The sequence below is a fragment of the Chroicocephalus ridibundus genome, chromosome 9, assembly GCF_963924245.1.
Source record: "Chroicocephalus ridibundus chromosome 9, bChrRid1.1, whole genome shotgun sequence".
NCBI classification, from domain to species: domain Eukaryota; kingdom Metazoa; phylum Chordata; class Aves; order Charadriiformes; family Laridae; genus Chroicocephalus; species Chroicocephalus ridibundus.
This window is the reverse complement of record NC_086292.1, coordinates 30617427-30630803: the sequence shown is the minus strand read 5'-3', so window position 1 is coordinate 30630803 and position 13377 is coordinate 30617427. Positions and strand designations below refer to the sequence as shown.

At 44.6% G+C, this 13377-nt stretch overlaps 1 protein-coding gene across 3 annotated transcripts in view; it reads right to left on the bottom strand.

Annotated features, from left to right (window-relative positions):
- Nucleotides 1-12863, bottom strand: part of DAPK2 (death associated protein kinase 2) — a 56314-nt gene extending 43451 nt beyond the window's left edge. For 2 of the 3 annotated variants that reach the window (XM_063346526.1, XM_063346523.1), the window contains exons 1-2: nt 11235-11337; nt 4108-4205 (exon numbers count right to left, since the gene is read on the bottom strand). In XM_063346526.1, the coding sequence (XP_063202596.1) occupies nt 4108-4205; nt 11235-11255 (119 nt within the window). In that variant the 5' untranslated portion in view covers nt 11256-11337. Of the gene's footprint in view, nt 1-4107; nt 4206-11234; nt 11338-12433 lie in introns of those variants that run through there. The other variant, XM_063346525.1, reaches the window with a different exon arrangement.
- Between the last annotated feature and the right edge of the window lie 514 nt (nt 12864-13377).

Below are 13377 nucleotides of genomic sequence, written 5' to 3'. Positions count from 1 at the left end.
ATGACCCAGTCAAATCACAAGTCCTGAAACATTTTATTAAAAGGCTGTCCAGTCATCCTTATTGCTGCCACTTTCCTGGAAACTATACCACTAGCTCAGCAGGCCAGTTGTTCCTTCTCTTGGCCTGCTTTGGCCTCAATTTAAGAGTTCCCATTCTTGGTTCTCTCTTGTTGCCAGCTCCTTTCCCGCAAGAACAAGTGGTTATTTGACCTGCTGCATATTCCCAAGAAGTCGTTATCTTTCACTTCCTCATATTTTTCAAGAAGCGAGTCCATTGCTTTGGCATGCCATTAGAGTGATCTGCTACAAACATTCCTGCAAATGGCTTATGCCAGGATCCTCCTCAAAACAGGCAAAACTGTTATTAGGCTTCTTACGAAGATTATTAAAATCAATGGTAAAGGATGCAGTTTACCATTTCTTGAATAAAAGTGACATTTAGCAACATAAACTCATATTTGAGCAGGGATACATTTTGAAAACATTCTATGGAAAATAATTTTTTGAAGTATCTAGTTTTGATCAACATCTCAGACACAGAAAGAAACTGAATCTGCCAGAAAATGTGATGCTTTCAAAGAGTGATAGCATTAAATGCCTGGGAGGACTGCATAAAGTACTCCCAAAACATACAATCTACTGCCCTCGGGGGAAGGGGAAACAGAAGACAATCTTCTAATACCTCTGCAGGCACCAATTACTTTATACCACATTGCTTTCTAGCTCTTCTAGGCTTCCAGACTAAATAATGTAACTGAGGACAATAAATATCCCTATAACGTATTCATCTTCAGTTAAGTTTTCTAAACTCTCCCCTTCTCTTATAAATTTTGAAAAACGAAAAAAAAATTAGTATTTGAATACTCTATCCAGAAGCTGCATTGTAGATCTCAAAAAGTTTCTTTTTTTAATTTTAAAATGTTGAAATTTGCTAAATTCACTCTAGAGGCTCCTCCGCTTTTCAGGCTCCCTTTCAGCTATCACTAGAGAACTTCAGTCCCCAGAGACTTCACACTTACAAACCAACTGATATTATCTTGCAGGAAGTAACTTTAAATATACATATATGATAACAAACTATTGCACTCATTCAGCACAAGCCATGCTAAGCTTACCAAGTATAGCTGCTAGAACAAACCAACCCATTCAGGAACTTCTTTTCTCTAATGCCACATGCCTGACTTCTCGTTCCCTGTATGTACCCTTTGGAGAAGTTGAGCAACAGAGGTGTAAACCTAAGATTAATATTTGAAAGATTGAGGTTCCCTCAAGTTGGAGCTAGGCAACTAGTTACAGCACACAGCTGCAGCTATGGAAAACCTGCTCCCTCTTTCTGCAAAGGGTTTTCTCTCACACCATTGCCTTGGCAGAGGAGACAACTGCATTTCCAGCATCCTTTAAGTTGCTTCTAGCTCAGCAGTGATTCTGAGAATGATCTGGTTGAGGAGTCCACAAATGCGCCGTTTGCAGGGTTTGATACAGCTGGATCTGAAGAGCCCTTGCTGCAGCTACCTTCAACACTGCACAATGACAGGAAGGGTCTAATTTCATCCCCAGACCAGATATAGCTAAGCTTTGCAAAGGAGCACTTGCAGTATACAATAGCATCCTCCTTCTCTAAGTACTGTCCAAAGACTCAAATGAACAGGTGCTGGCTCTATCCATGAGATCCTGTATTTTAACTTCTGACTGAATCCAAGCTAGACCAAGCATCAGGCCTGTATTAATGAATACTTTTGTTCTCAAGAAATCACAAACTCAGCTAGGAGGACATGAACAGGACAGACACTTCACAGACATTGTTTGAAAATTGTTATTTTGCAAGTGACTTTTGTTGACAGAATGACAATAAATGAATCCTTTTACCTGCCTGTACCTGTCAGCAACTAGCAGCTTGTTGCAAACATACTGAACTAATAAATACACCTACAGGTTCTCAGTCACCTTTATCAGTCACTTTTGGAAAAGACTTTTCAGTCACCACAACCTTTCTAATGTGTTATTTTTCTTCTAACAAAGCCAGATATCATTTATTACTGGCCCTAATCAGTAATTACTGCTCAGAGATATAGAGGCATGTTAGCCCAGTGACACTCGACATATAGCACACAGTTGAAACAAGAGGTTTGCAGAGGTCCTCGCAAAATCTGAAAGTGAAAATACACTGAGAGCGTGACGTTATGTTCACGGGCACGTATAAAGTATACAGCTTGGATGCATTTAAAGTAAGGGAGCTAATTCCAATCTTGCTGTCCTCTTCTCACAATTTACAATTATAGGGCTTTCCTTGAAAAATCGTAACAAGCAGCAGAGGTCTGGTTGTTACAGTTTGCCTAGTTCCTTCATGTCTTTCAGGGAACACTTTTGCATACAGATCCCAGTACCAAATAGACTTAGATTTCTCATTTACAAGAAGTGTAACACATAAAATGCTGGGAACTAGAACACAGTTTTGTAGTAGAGCTTAATACCCCTCTGTCATGCAAGGATGGCACCTCCTCATGTATACACTTAATCCTTCTTCTGGCTTATCTAGAAAAGGTCTTTCTTGCAGAGAATACATCCATTAAAAGAGGCCACAATTTCAGATTCCATGTCTGAGTGTAGCCTCCTCTAAACCCAGTCCATTACCCGCCATGTAGTGAGTACCAGCTCCACAGCATAACCCTGGGGCCAACCATGTTTTTAGGACATGCAGCCAGGAAAGGAGGAGGGCTGCTGGGACCACACAGGCTTTTACCACCTGAGGCCTCTCAGGCAGATTAAACAGCAGGGGCCAGCCTTTACTAAGTTGTTTCAACTACACTTCTCCATTCAAAAGGCCTAATAACCATCATCAGCTTGAAGAGGAGAGCGAGGTTCATCATCTCAAAAGACACTGGATTTCCAAATCCAAATCAGGAACTAAAGTAAAAATATACTCAGTTTCCAGTTTCTCATTTTAGAAGTTTGACTGTACAGTACATACTAGGGCCTCCTAGGTTAAAAAAAGCACACCTTTTACACCCTGCATACACACAGTGCTCGCTGTTGTCATATTTTCACTTTCAGGCTGACATTCTCAGGACCAGTCAATACTCAAAAGTAAGCAGTTACAGAAAATTTAATAGTTGAGACCTTCCAGAGCGGGGAGGGAATGAAAAAAACCCAAACAAACCAAACCCCAAAAAACATCTCCCCTTAAGAGAAATCTTCTCAACAACTCTGAAGATGAAACAGCTGGGAGCGGAAAAAAAAAAAAAGATTTGGCAGGGAAACAAATTCAACTGAAGTGTTTTAATGTAACTAAATTATTGGCCCTTGAAAAAGGGTAATTGCACATACACAGTCGTTTATCAAAACCAACTGCCAGACATTGGGAAAGAAGCCAACATGTGTACAGCCCTAATTTAGCTATTTGCATATTAAAAAGAATATCACTGGAGGGTTGGACACTGAATGGAAACCAGCTATCCTCACCCAGAGCACTATATGTTGCTAAGTCACTGGGGGAGCCCTGTGTCATCCATCTCACAAACCCAGCAGAGTGTTTAGGCAGGTGCATATGGTTGAGTATGATAATTGCCCATTAACTCTGCCTATAATTAATACCTGCAGATAAGCCTTTGTAGATTAAAAGCTACATACAGGTATTAACCATCCCAGCTGAAATTTTGACAGGTAAATCTTTTCAGGGACACATACACAGTGTTTTGCAGGCAGATAGGAATGTGTTCTGTCAGTGCTTGGAGCCAGTTGCAACCAACAGTGCTGTGCAGCACCGTTCAAAAGGGCTGCGTCTATGACAACAGCACCATGGGTTCCTGTTTCCCAGCTGGTTCAGAGAACAGACAGGTGAACTCAGACTGAAGCACAGACACAGATGACACCTATCTACAAGAGACAATGTAAACATACCTTTTGTTATCATACTTACAAGAAAAGAAACAGGAGAAATAGTTAGCACACTTAAAAAAAAATAATCCAAAGTGCAGTTTTTGTAAAGGGATGTGTTTCTATTGTTACATATTGCAATTGATCTAGGCTATCATGCAGAGTCAGTGTTTTAAGATGTGGCAAATATGTGTCAGCTTTTAGAATAGTGTGGTGTCATTAGTACAAACTTACCTTCCTAGCTCTTCCCCAATTTCATAAACGTCTTCCACCTTCTGTTGCTTGAACAAAGCCATAGTTGTACTTTTCATTGATACACAAAGATGATGCAACTGGAATATTAAGGAAGAATGACATTCATTACAATTTTCCAACAGGCAAAGTATCGGTAAAACACATTTCTGGCATAGTCGCTTTGGATCCACTGCAACTCATTCACGGCCAAAGTTACCATTGTTTAATAAAAGGAATTAATTTAGCAGTCTCAGTCAAATAGCGAGGGTCCAAATCTAGAAAGAGGTGATCACCTATAAGCGAAGAGGGTTCTTGCCCCCCACTAAAGTACCTGAGCACATACTTAACCAGAAGCACAGAACACACTTTGAAACATAAATGTGATAGAAGTAAAGCAATTAATTAATGATTTGACAAACTTATGGACAATAAAGCATCCACACTACACTAAAGAGAGCTAGCATGGGAATCAGCATTACAGGCTGCTTCATTAAAGCGTCAGCAGGCAGACCACAACCCAAGGAGACCGCAAGGCAAGAGCTTCCTTTGTCTCCTGTCAGGCAGTGTTTCTGAAGCACATAGGCAAGACAGCAAACAGAAATCTGAACTACTGCTGCAAAAGGGCATTGTGATTCCATCAACAGAGTTTTCAGTGCAACATCTTTCATCACACACTAGACGTTTCAAATGAGAAAACCATGAGCAGCATTTGTTGCATGCACTACTCTGTGTAACTCTAAAATTTGTTTCCTGAACACAATTGTTGGCCCAAACACCATCCACAATCTAGATCAGGACATGTAAAGTAGCCTCTAGCATCACAATAAAATCTAACGACACTGAGCCACGCAGTTATTCTCACACATCTCTAGGATTCAGCAGCATATCAGTACTTCTCAACGTAATGTATATTTCCTTATGAATCCCAGATGCTGCTTGCTTCAGATGCACTGGGGACTTCCAGGTTCTATATTTCTATACAGCTCCTGCATGTTTTTAAATAGCAGTCTATCTGACTGTGGCACACTGTGAAGCATATTTCGCAAGCAAACAGAGCTCTATTTTGCTCCTTTAGAAATATGCTCAATTCAGTGTTGCAAGAAGATGCAGCTATTTTGATAAGTCAGCAGACTTATTATAAAATAGGACAAGGTACAAAAGATCAATTGCAGTGTTCCTGCCAAGTTGAAATTCACATATTTTTTAAGATTTTTCTCTAACAAAAGCATATACCATAAGCAGCAAATACATTGTAAAAATCCAACAACTTGTCAAAATGCACACAGCTTTTGTCACGCGCTCACCTCAGAAAAAAAAAACTGGCTGCTTTGTTTTCCCTCTCCCCTTTTTATAAACCATTGGCCTCTGACCCATGAGAGGCATGTTGAGTATCAATTCAATTCCTTTCTAAGTATGCTCCTTCTATTGCTTCAAAGGAATAGAAATAGTCTCTTAGGTCTTCTACATATGTTTTTTGGCTGATGTTAGCAAAACCTACACGTTAGGACAAAAATTATTCGACTGCTTTATTTCAAGCAGAAGGGCTACTGCATCAACGCTTACATGGATATTAGTTGGGAATAACATTCACTCTTTCGAAAAACAGTAGCAATAAGTAAAAGGGTATCAACAAAATTAGATGTCCCTCTATTAGCACTCAGCACCAGTTACACAACAGATAAGCTGAGAAGCAGTACCCGCTCCCATCCTCTAGTAACAGTTTTGTGTAATTCCGTGACGGCTCTCATCATATACTTAACATCTTTGTGCACTGCATCCTTTTGGATTGCCATTGCCAAAGCACATGGAGATCCAGGAGGACTTTGTAACCATTTGTTGGCTGGATGAGGGGAGAGCCGTGGATGTCATCTACCTTGACCTTAGCAAGGCTTTTGACACTGTCTCTCATAACATCCTCCTTAGGAAACTGAGGAAGTATGGGCTAGATGAGGTGACAGTGAGGTGGATTGAGAGCTGGCTGACTGACAGAACTCAGAGGGTTGTGATCAGCGGCACAGAGTACAGTTGGAGACCTGTAACCAGTGGTGTCCCTCAGGGGTCAATACTTGGTCCAATTTTGTTCAATATATTCATTAATGACCTAGATGAGGGGACAGAGTGTATCCTCAGCAAGTTTGCTGATGATACCAAGCTGGGAGGGGTGGCCGACACTCCAGAGGGCCGTGCTGCCATCCAGCGTGACCTGGACAGGCTGGAGAGCTGGGCAGAGAAGAACCTAATGAGGTTCAACAAAAGCAAGTGCAAGGTCCTGCACCTGGGAAGGAAAAATGCTAAGCACCAGTATAGGTTAGGGGCGGACATGCTAGGAAGCAGCTCTGAGGAGAAGGACCTGGGGGTCCTAGGAGACAGCAAATTATCCATGAGCCAGCAGTGTGCCCTTGTCGCCAAGAAGGCCAATGGAATCCTGGGCTGCATAGGGAAGAGTGTGGCCAGTAGGTCGAGGGAGGTCATTCTCCCCCTCTACTCTGCACTGGTGAGGCCACAACTGGAGTATTGTGTCCAGTTTTGGGCTCCCCAGTTCAAGAGGGACAGGGAACTACTGGAGCGAGTCCAGCGAAGGGCAACCAAGATGATTATGGGACTGGGGCATCTCCCTTATGAGGAAAGGTTGAAAGAGCTGGGACTCTCTAGCCTGGAGAAGAGAAGGTTGAGGGGGGACCTGATTAATGTTTACAAGTATCTAAAGGGTGGGTTTAAGGAGGATGGAGCCAGGCTCTTTTCAATGGTTCCCAGTGACAGGATGAGGGGCAATGGGCACAAGCTAGAACATAGGAAGTTCCATTCAAATACACGGAAAAACTTCTTTACAGTGAGGGTGACAGAGCACTGGAACAGGCTGCCCAGGGAGGTTGTGGAGTCCCCTTCTCTGGAGATTTTCAAGACTCGCCTGGATGCAGCCCTGAGGGATGTGCTTTAGGCAATCCTGCTCTAGCAGGGGAGTTGGACTAGATGATCTCTAGAGGTCCCTTCCAACTCTGAAGATTCCGTGATTCCATGGTCCGTGATTAATTTCCCTTCATTCCTTTCCCTTTCACAATGTATTCATTAGTTGGGGAGATTCTAAAGGCCTACACCCACCATACAGCCTGCCCTCCTCCACAATGGAGGAGATACAGGGCACATGCATTATTCTGGCAAGCCTCACTCCCTCTCCACAAGAGATCCACTGCTTCATTCATCAGATGATGGGAAATATTTCAGCTGTACATCAAAACCGCGTCCTCTCCTTTTTGAAGGACACCTCATGGGATAGTATGCATACTGTGATGTGACATGACTGACATGCATCTGTCGTATGACCAAAACACATCCATTTCTGCTGCATTTCAGAAGAAGTTACCATTTCCCTGCACGACGGATGCTTGCAGGCACCTGATGGAGGAGAGGGAGGTGCAAGGTATCCCTAGCAATAGCTTTCACACCCTCGATAGCAGCCTTGCTGGAGGTCTCCACTGCAGATTTGACAGCTCTCTTAAAGGCTCTGTGGGGCCTACTGCATTTTCGTTAACAAACCAGTTCAAACCCCAGTTTCAAAACTCTGCAGTGGAGACAATTTGCCTCCCATGCCTTCCTGTATAACTGTGCTCTAGTGATGACCTCTCTTAACCAGTACCTAGGGCAAATGACAGAAACCACACAGGTTGTGACGCTGACTATAGCACTATTAAAGCATACTGCAGAAATCTACACTTGCATTGGTGAGCCTCGACTAGATGCTTTACAATGTGGGGTTGGTGGTTGGTTTTTTTCCACTTCCACTTTCCATTCCTGTACTTTCTCAAATGTTTTCTGGATGACCCTTACTTTGCCTATATTTTCAGGGTTTTTCAAGACGAAGCCAGATGAACTGTTCTGCTACTTTGCTCATTAATTCCCTTCCCAAAGCCACGTTCGTGCTTGCGACAAAAATGTCCCTTTTTCCTCTCAATAAAAACAAACAACTCAAATTCTGCTTTGTAAGCAAATTATTGTATTCCTCAAGAAACCTTTCATAATCTCAGGGAAAGCTCATGGACCAATATTACTCAGGGCTTGAAACTACAGTCAATAAATGCTTTAGTAGCATTTATCGAGAATGACATCTCTGAGCTACTCGCTCCATGCTAAGTTTATATAATGTTGCTTACAATCGTTCAGAGCAGGGTTTTCTGAAGCATTGGTGCAAAACCTAGTTGAACACCTACAGACTTCAGAAAAAGCAAATAAAGGACAGAGCCAAGCCTTGCTGAAAACCCCAAACCTTTTGCTCATCCTGAATTGCAAGATTAAGTTCTGAGCACATGCAAAAGCCAAGTACAGGAAAATGCCCATGTATTAAGAGATACTGCTGAGACTTGCCCAAAGACTGTAAATCCCTCAAGCTGACTACTCCCTTCATCAGAATCCAAGGTACGTGTCTATGAATAGCATTAATGCAAATGCACCTAAAAGAAAACCATTGTTTTAAGAGAGAGAGTTTGTCATTCAGAAGAACAAGTTAAAATCATCGCTTTAAGAATGGGGAACCCACCCAACATGCCTCTGAGAACTTTATGTTTGATTGACAAGTTTACTCATTTCCCAGCATCCTCCAAAGAACATACATACCTCTGCAGATGCACAGAATCCACGCAACATTATCTCAAAAATAACCAGAAAATTCTCATCCCTTTTGCTGATCTTTTACCTTAGACCCTTGTTCTACAAAGGTCAAACCAGCAAGCTTACTCTCAATGGCAAGGAACCATTCAAGCATCCAAGTCAGCCTAGACCCTTGTTTTTGAAGACTGAACACAAAACTGTTCCAAAGTGTTCAGACCTCTCATGTGCTGGTGTTTCCCATGTCTGTCACTTCACGTTATCTTACCCTGCCTTCCACTCTCATTACTTCTGCAGATCTCTCTCCCTGGCTTTCACCCAGCAGCCACAGTTAGCAGATGCTCAAAATAGATCATACACCCGATGACCCAAGACAATTGTCATTAGCAAGTACACGGCATAAGGGGGATAAGATAATAAGAGATAAACTTCACACACTTAAAATTTATCTGAAATAAAAATGCCATTCACAAGCATAAACATAACTCTCCCCTGATATTATATACTGATCTTAGGAAACTAAGGTGACTTCACATTCAAACTACAACGTCTTTGTTGGACCCCATTTGCAAGTACAGAGCACAAGTATATCAACCGAGGAATGAGAGCCTTAATTTTTTTCTATAGTCAGATGGCGATTTCCTTGTGCTGGTCAGCAAAAGCAGACTGAATTAGAGATGGTCATTCATCTTTGACTCCTTCAGACAAAGAAGTTGTACATTCATGATCTGAGTGAACAGCAACAATCAACTTTGTTTTCTGATACACTCTCTATGCTAACGTTTCTGGGGCATGTGCCCAAAGAGTATCGCAATACAATGAGTCAGGACAATTCCAATCTCTTAGGGCCTGCACCAGAATTCATTAAAACCAGGAGGATGGTGGAATCTGCTACCGTGAGTTTTGGATCAGACCAGAGCTTTAAGAGCTCCAAGGCAAGCTCCGCAGAGAAGACAGCCTTCTGTATTCTTTCACACAACACGCCATGTCTATTCCTCAACCATCCCATGTTGGGGCCATGTCTTCTACATCGGTCTCTTTGCTCTAGGATTCCTAGCCTGTGAGTGTTTAATATAAAGGCCAGCTTCTACTCAGCATTGATATTACTTACCATGTTTACATAATGATGCTCCATAGTATAGTATATGATACTTCACCTGTATCCAGCTCCCCTTTACACATCCCAAATACCACAAGGTGTCAAAGTATTGTTAGTCCTATGCAGATGATTTTCCTACAGACATGTAACAAAGCCGTAGCAAAACCAGAAACAGAATACAGACCTCCGAGATTACAGTTTCAGGCACTAGAAACTTCCTGCCTAATCTCTTCACGTTCCTAAATTCTGTCATACCTTAAAATCGGATCTTATTTACCCTAAGAAATCACACTGTTCGCCATTGTGATCTAAGGCATATATTTAAAGACATGTATTTTATATCAGTACCAACTCTGGATGTAGATATTCTTACTGCAGTACAGAAGTGCCTTTTTAGTGCAGCTTGTGCCGTGTGTAAAGGAAATTAATCTAAAGAAATCAACTCTTCTGAAGAGGGTAACAGAATCTGCCTTAAGAGGAGCAGAAGAAGGTTAAGTTATATTTCTCTCTTTTAAAAAAGGCTTCCCTGCATGGGTTAATTATTGGCCTGTCATCACCAAATAATTTGACAATCAATGACTGGTCTACACATGTGAAATCCATGATAAATGTCCACTCAGCACTGAATGAGAGCAGGATTATAGAAAACAGAAGTGAGAAAAAAACTGTTGGATTATTTGGCTTGTCACCGGCCTTGCATTTTTTTTCCTTAGGGTATCTTCTACCCTAAGGAAACCAGTTTCAACTGACTGAGGTAATAGCTGAATAATCTTACTTTCTCAAGTACACCTGACATCAGCTGAATCACTAAATCCTCTGCCAAACTCAGAAGCATCCCCTGTGGCATGTTTTTATATTACAAAACAATAGTTATACTAAAGTAAAATCAAAAACACATTAAACCAGACCAAAGTAACAACTTCTCTTATAAGGTATTTTTTAATACCGAAAAATTACCAAAACAATTTAGAATCAAAACTGGACTATTTTAAATTAGTAATTTAAAAAAAAATAGAAAAAGAAAAAACACAAAAAACAAGCAAACAAAAACACACCAAAACCCCCCAAACAAACAAAAAACAAACCCAAACCAACCAAAAAAACCCCAAGCCCACCAAACAAATTCAGGTGATATTGTCTTCTATTTTTGATGCCTTATGCTAAAACTAATCAGATTTTTATTAGCATTAAAATGTTTTCCTCTTTCACCCATCTCATCCCCTTTCTTTCTCTTCTTTTTTGTCCTTGAAAAGACTAAGCAATTGTAACAGCAAAAAAACAAGTAATTTTTACCCTCTGCTTTCAAATAATCAAAGCACAGTTAAAAGTTATATTAATTTCAGCAAACCCTTATTTTCACCTAAATATTTTCCCGTCAGAAACAATAGCTTAAAAAAATTTGTCAGAAAATTGAGGCAGCTATCATTACCTGTGTGCCTATAAGGGACATAAAACACACCCAATATCTGAGCACTTCTGTCCCATTATAGAATCATAGTTCCTGCCACTAACTCTCAAGGGATCCCTTTCAACCACCCAGGTTTACTCTGCAGTAATTACACGTATGGGAATGACCAAAGACTGCATTTCCAAGCCCCCACTTCAAGCGTACGTACCAAACGCGTTAGCTCTGCAGCTAATTACGGCTCCCCAGCAGACAGCTAACTGCCAGGGCTGCCGCTGTAACTGATCCCCAGGCCCTGGCGTGCTTGAGCGATGAGCTTGGTGCGAATGCCTGGACAGACGGGGCGCAGGGGGAAGCCCGCAATGCCAGGCACGCTGGCGTGGCATCGCAGAGCCCCACGCCCCGTCCCACAGGCGCCTTCAAGGATTCTTACTGCAGATCAGACACATCACTGCCCCAAAGCCAAGCGAGATCTAGCCCGTGCAATCTATGTTTCTTGCACAAGCAGGTAAAGGAGATAGAAAAGTCTTGAAACCTACTAGTGCTTCAGAACAGTCACCTCTAGAGAGGGTCAGAGTTGAGCTTTTTCCCCACTCATTGAGCAGGTGAGTGTGCCGATTTTGGTCCTTTGGCAGCTGGTGACTGACCAGCCACAGCAGGAGCAATTGCCACATGTTTCCACCCTCTCATTCACACCTTCATTCTTGACTGTCCCCTAAAATGATGAGGCCAGGCCCAACCAGCCCCCACCGTGCTGCATCGTCCAACTGCCCAGGAGAGCAGGTGTTAAGGAACCAACCAGCCCCCAAGTGAAGCTGTTTGAGGGGAAAAAGCAGGAAGGAACTTACGGATAAACATGACGAAGTCACACAGCATCTGCTGAACGACATCAGTGAGCTGAGGTGTGAGCCCAGGACCAACCATCCCCGATGGCTTTGGGCTGAAACAATGCCAGACCAAGTGGCATGTAATACCGAGCGGCATACTTCTGAAACTGCTGTGTTCCCCAGCCCCTGCGGGACCTGCTCAGGGGTACGTGACAGCTGCTGACTGAGGGGATGATACGGGCAGCTGCCTTTTCCCCTGGCCAGCGGCAACGCAACAGCTAGCACACACAATCCGAGCTGCAAACACCCTCAAAAACGCTGTGTGGGCGGGATGACCGACTGTGAGCCGCCACCCGAGCACCTCTGACAGACCCGCACCGCAGCCGCCGGACTCACCTGCGGGCAGGGGCCCCACGGCCCAGCTCCAGACCCCGGCACTCGTCCCCCACGCTGAGGAAGGACCGGCGGCGAGGGGCGGCCCCGCGGGCTCCCCAGAGCCTGCCGCGGCCAGACGGGCTTCGCAGCTGCGGTACTTCAGCCTCAGGACTCCGACGGCGACGGGAGGTTGAACGGGAACATGGTGAAAACGGCTCCGAAGCCGGCACGGGGGGAGAGAAGGACAGCGAGGGGACCCCCGGCCCCGCGGAGCGCTCCGGGCGCCTCCGTCTGAGGGAGGCGCAGCTCCCACTTACCGCCGAGCACGGCCCGTCCGCCTCCGTCGGGCTCCCTCCCTGCAGGGTCCCTGCCGGGCCGCCCCGCCAAGTGCGCCGGGAGGGGGCTGAGGGGGCGGCGCCGGCCGCCGGCGCTGCTCACCGGAGGAGCCGCCGGGGCTGGACCGGCCGCCCGCCCCTGGGCGTGAGGGAAGGAGGGGCCGCCGGCCTCCGCGCCCCGCCGCGGGACCCGCCGCGCCCCCTCGCGGGCCGCCGCGCCCAGGGCGGCCCCGTCAGGCGGCGGGTAGGTCCCGGGAGCGGCGGGGAGGGGTCCCCGGGCCCTCAGCCGCCTCACTGAAAGGAAATGGCGGGACCAACGCGGAGAACCGCGCTCCACCTCGGCCTTGCGCCCGGCTCCGCAGCCCCCAGCTCCGGCCCGGGTGAAGGGCACCCAGGAAGGTAACCCCAGCGGGGTTCCTTCTCCAGCCAGGGCAGAGTCAATCACCCGGGCATCGCCCCCGAGCCCTGTCAGGTCCTCTTCTCCTGGTTAGCAACTGGTCCAAAGTTTAGTGAAATAGCTCATATTGTCCCAGTTTTCCACCAGCAATCCAATACAACAATACAAACTCCTTATTTATTCCAGAAATCAACAGGTCCCAGCATCTCAAAACCAAACACGGTCCTCGCTTG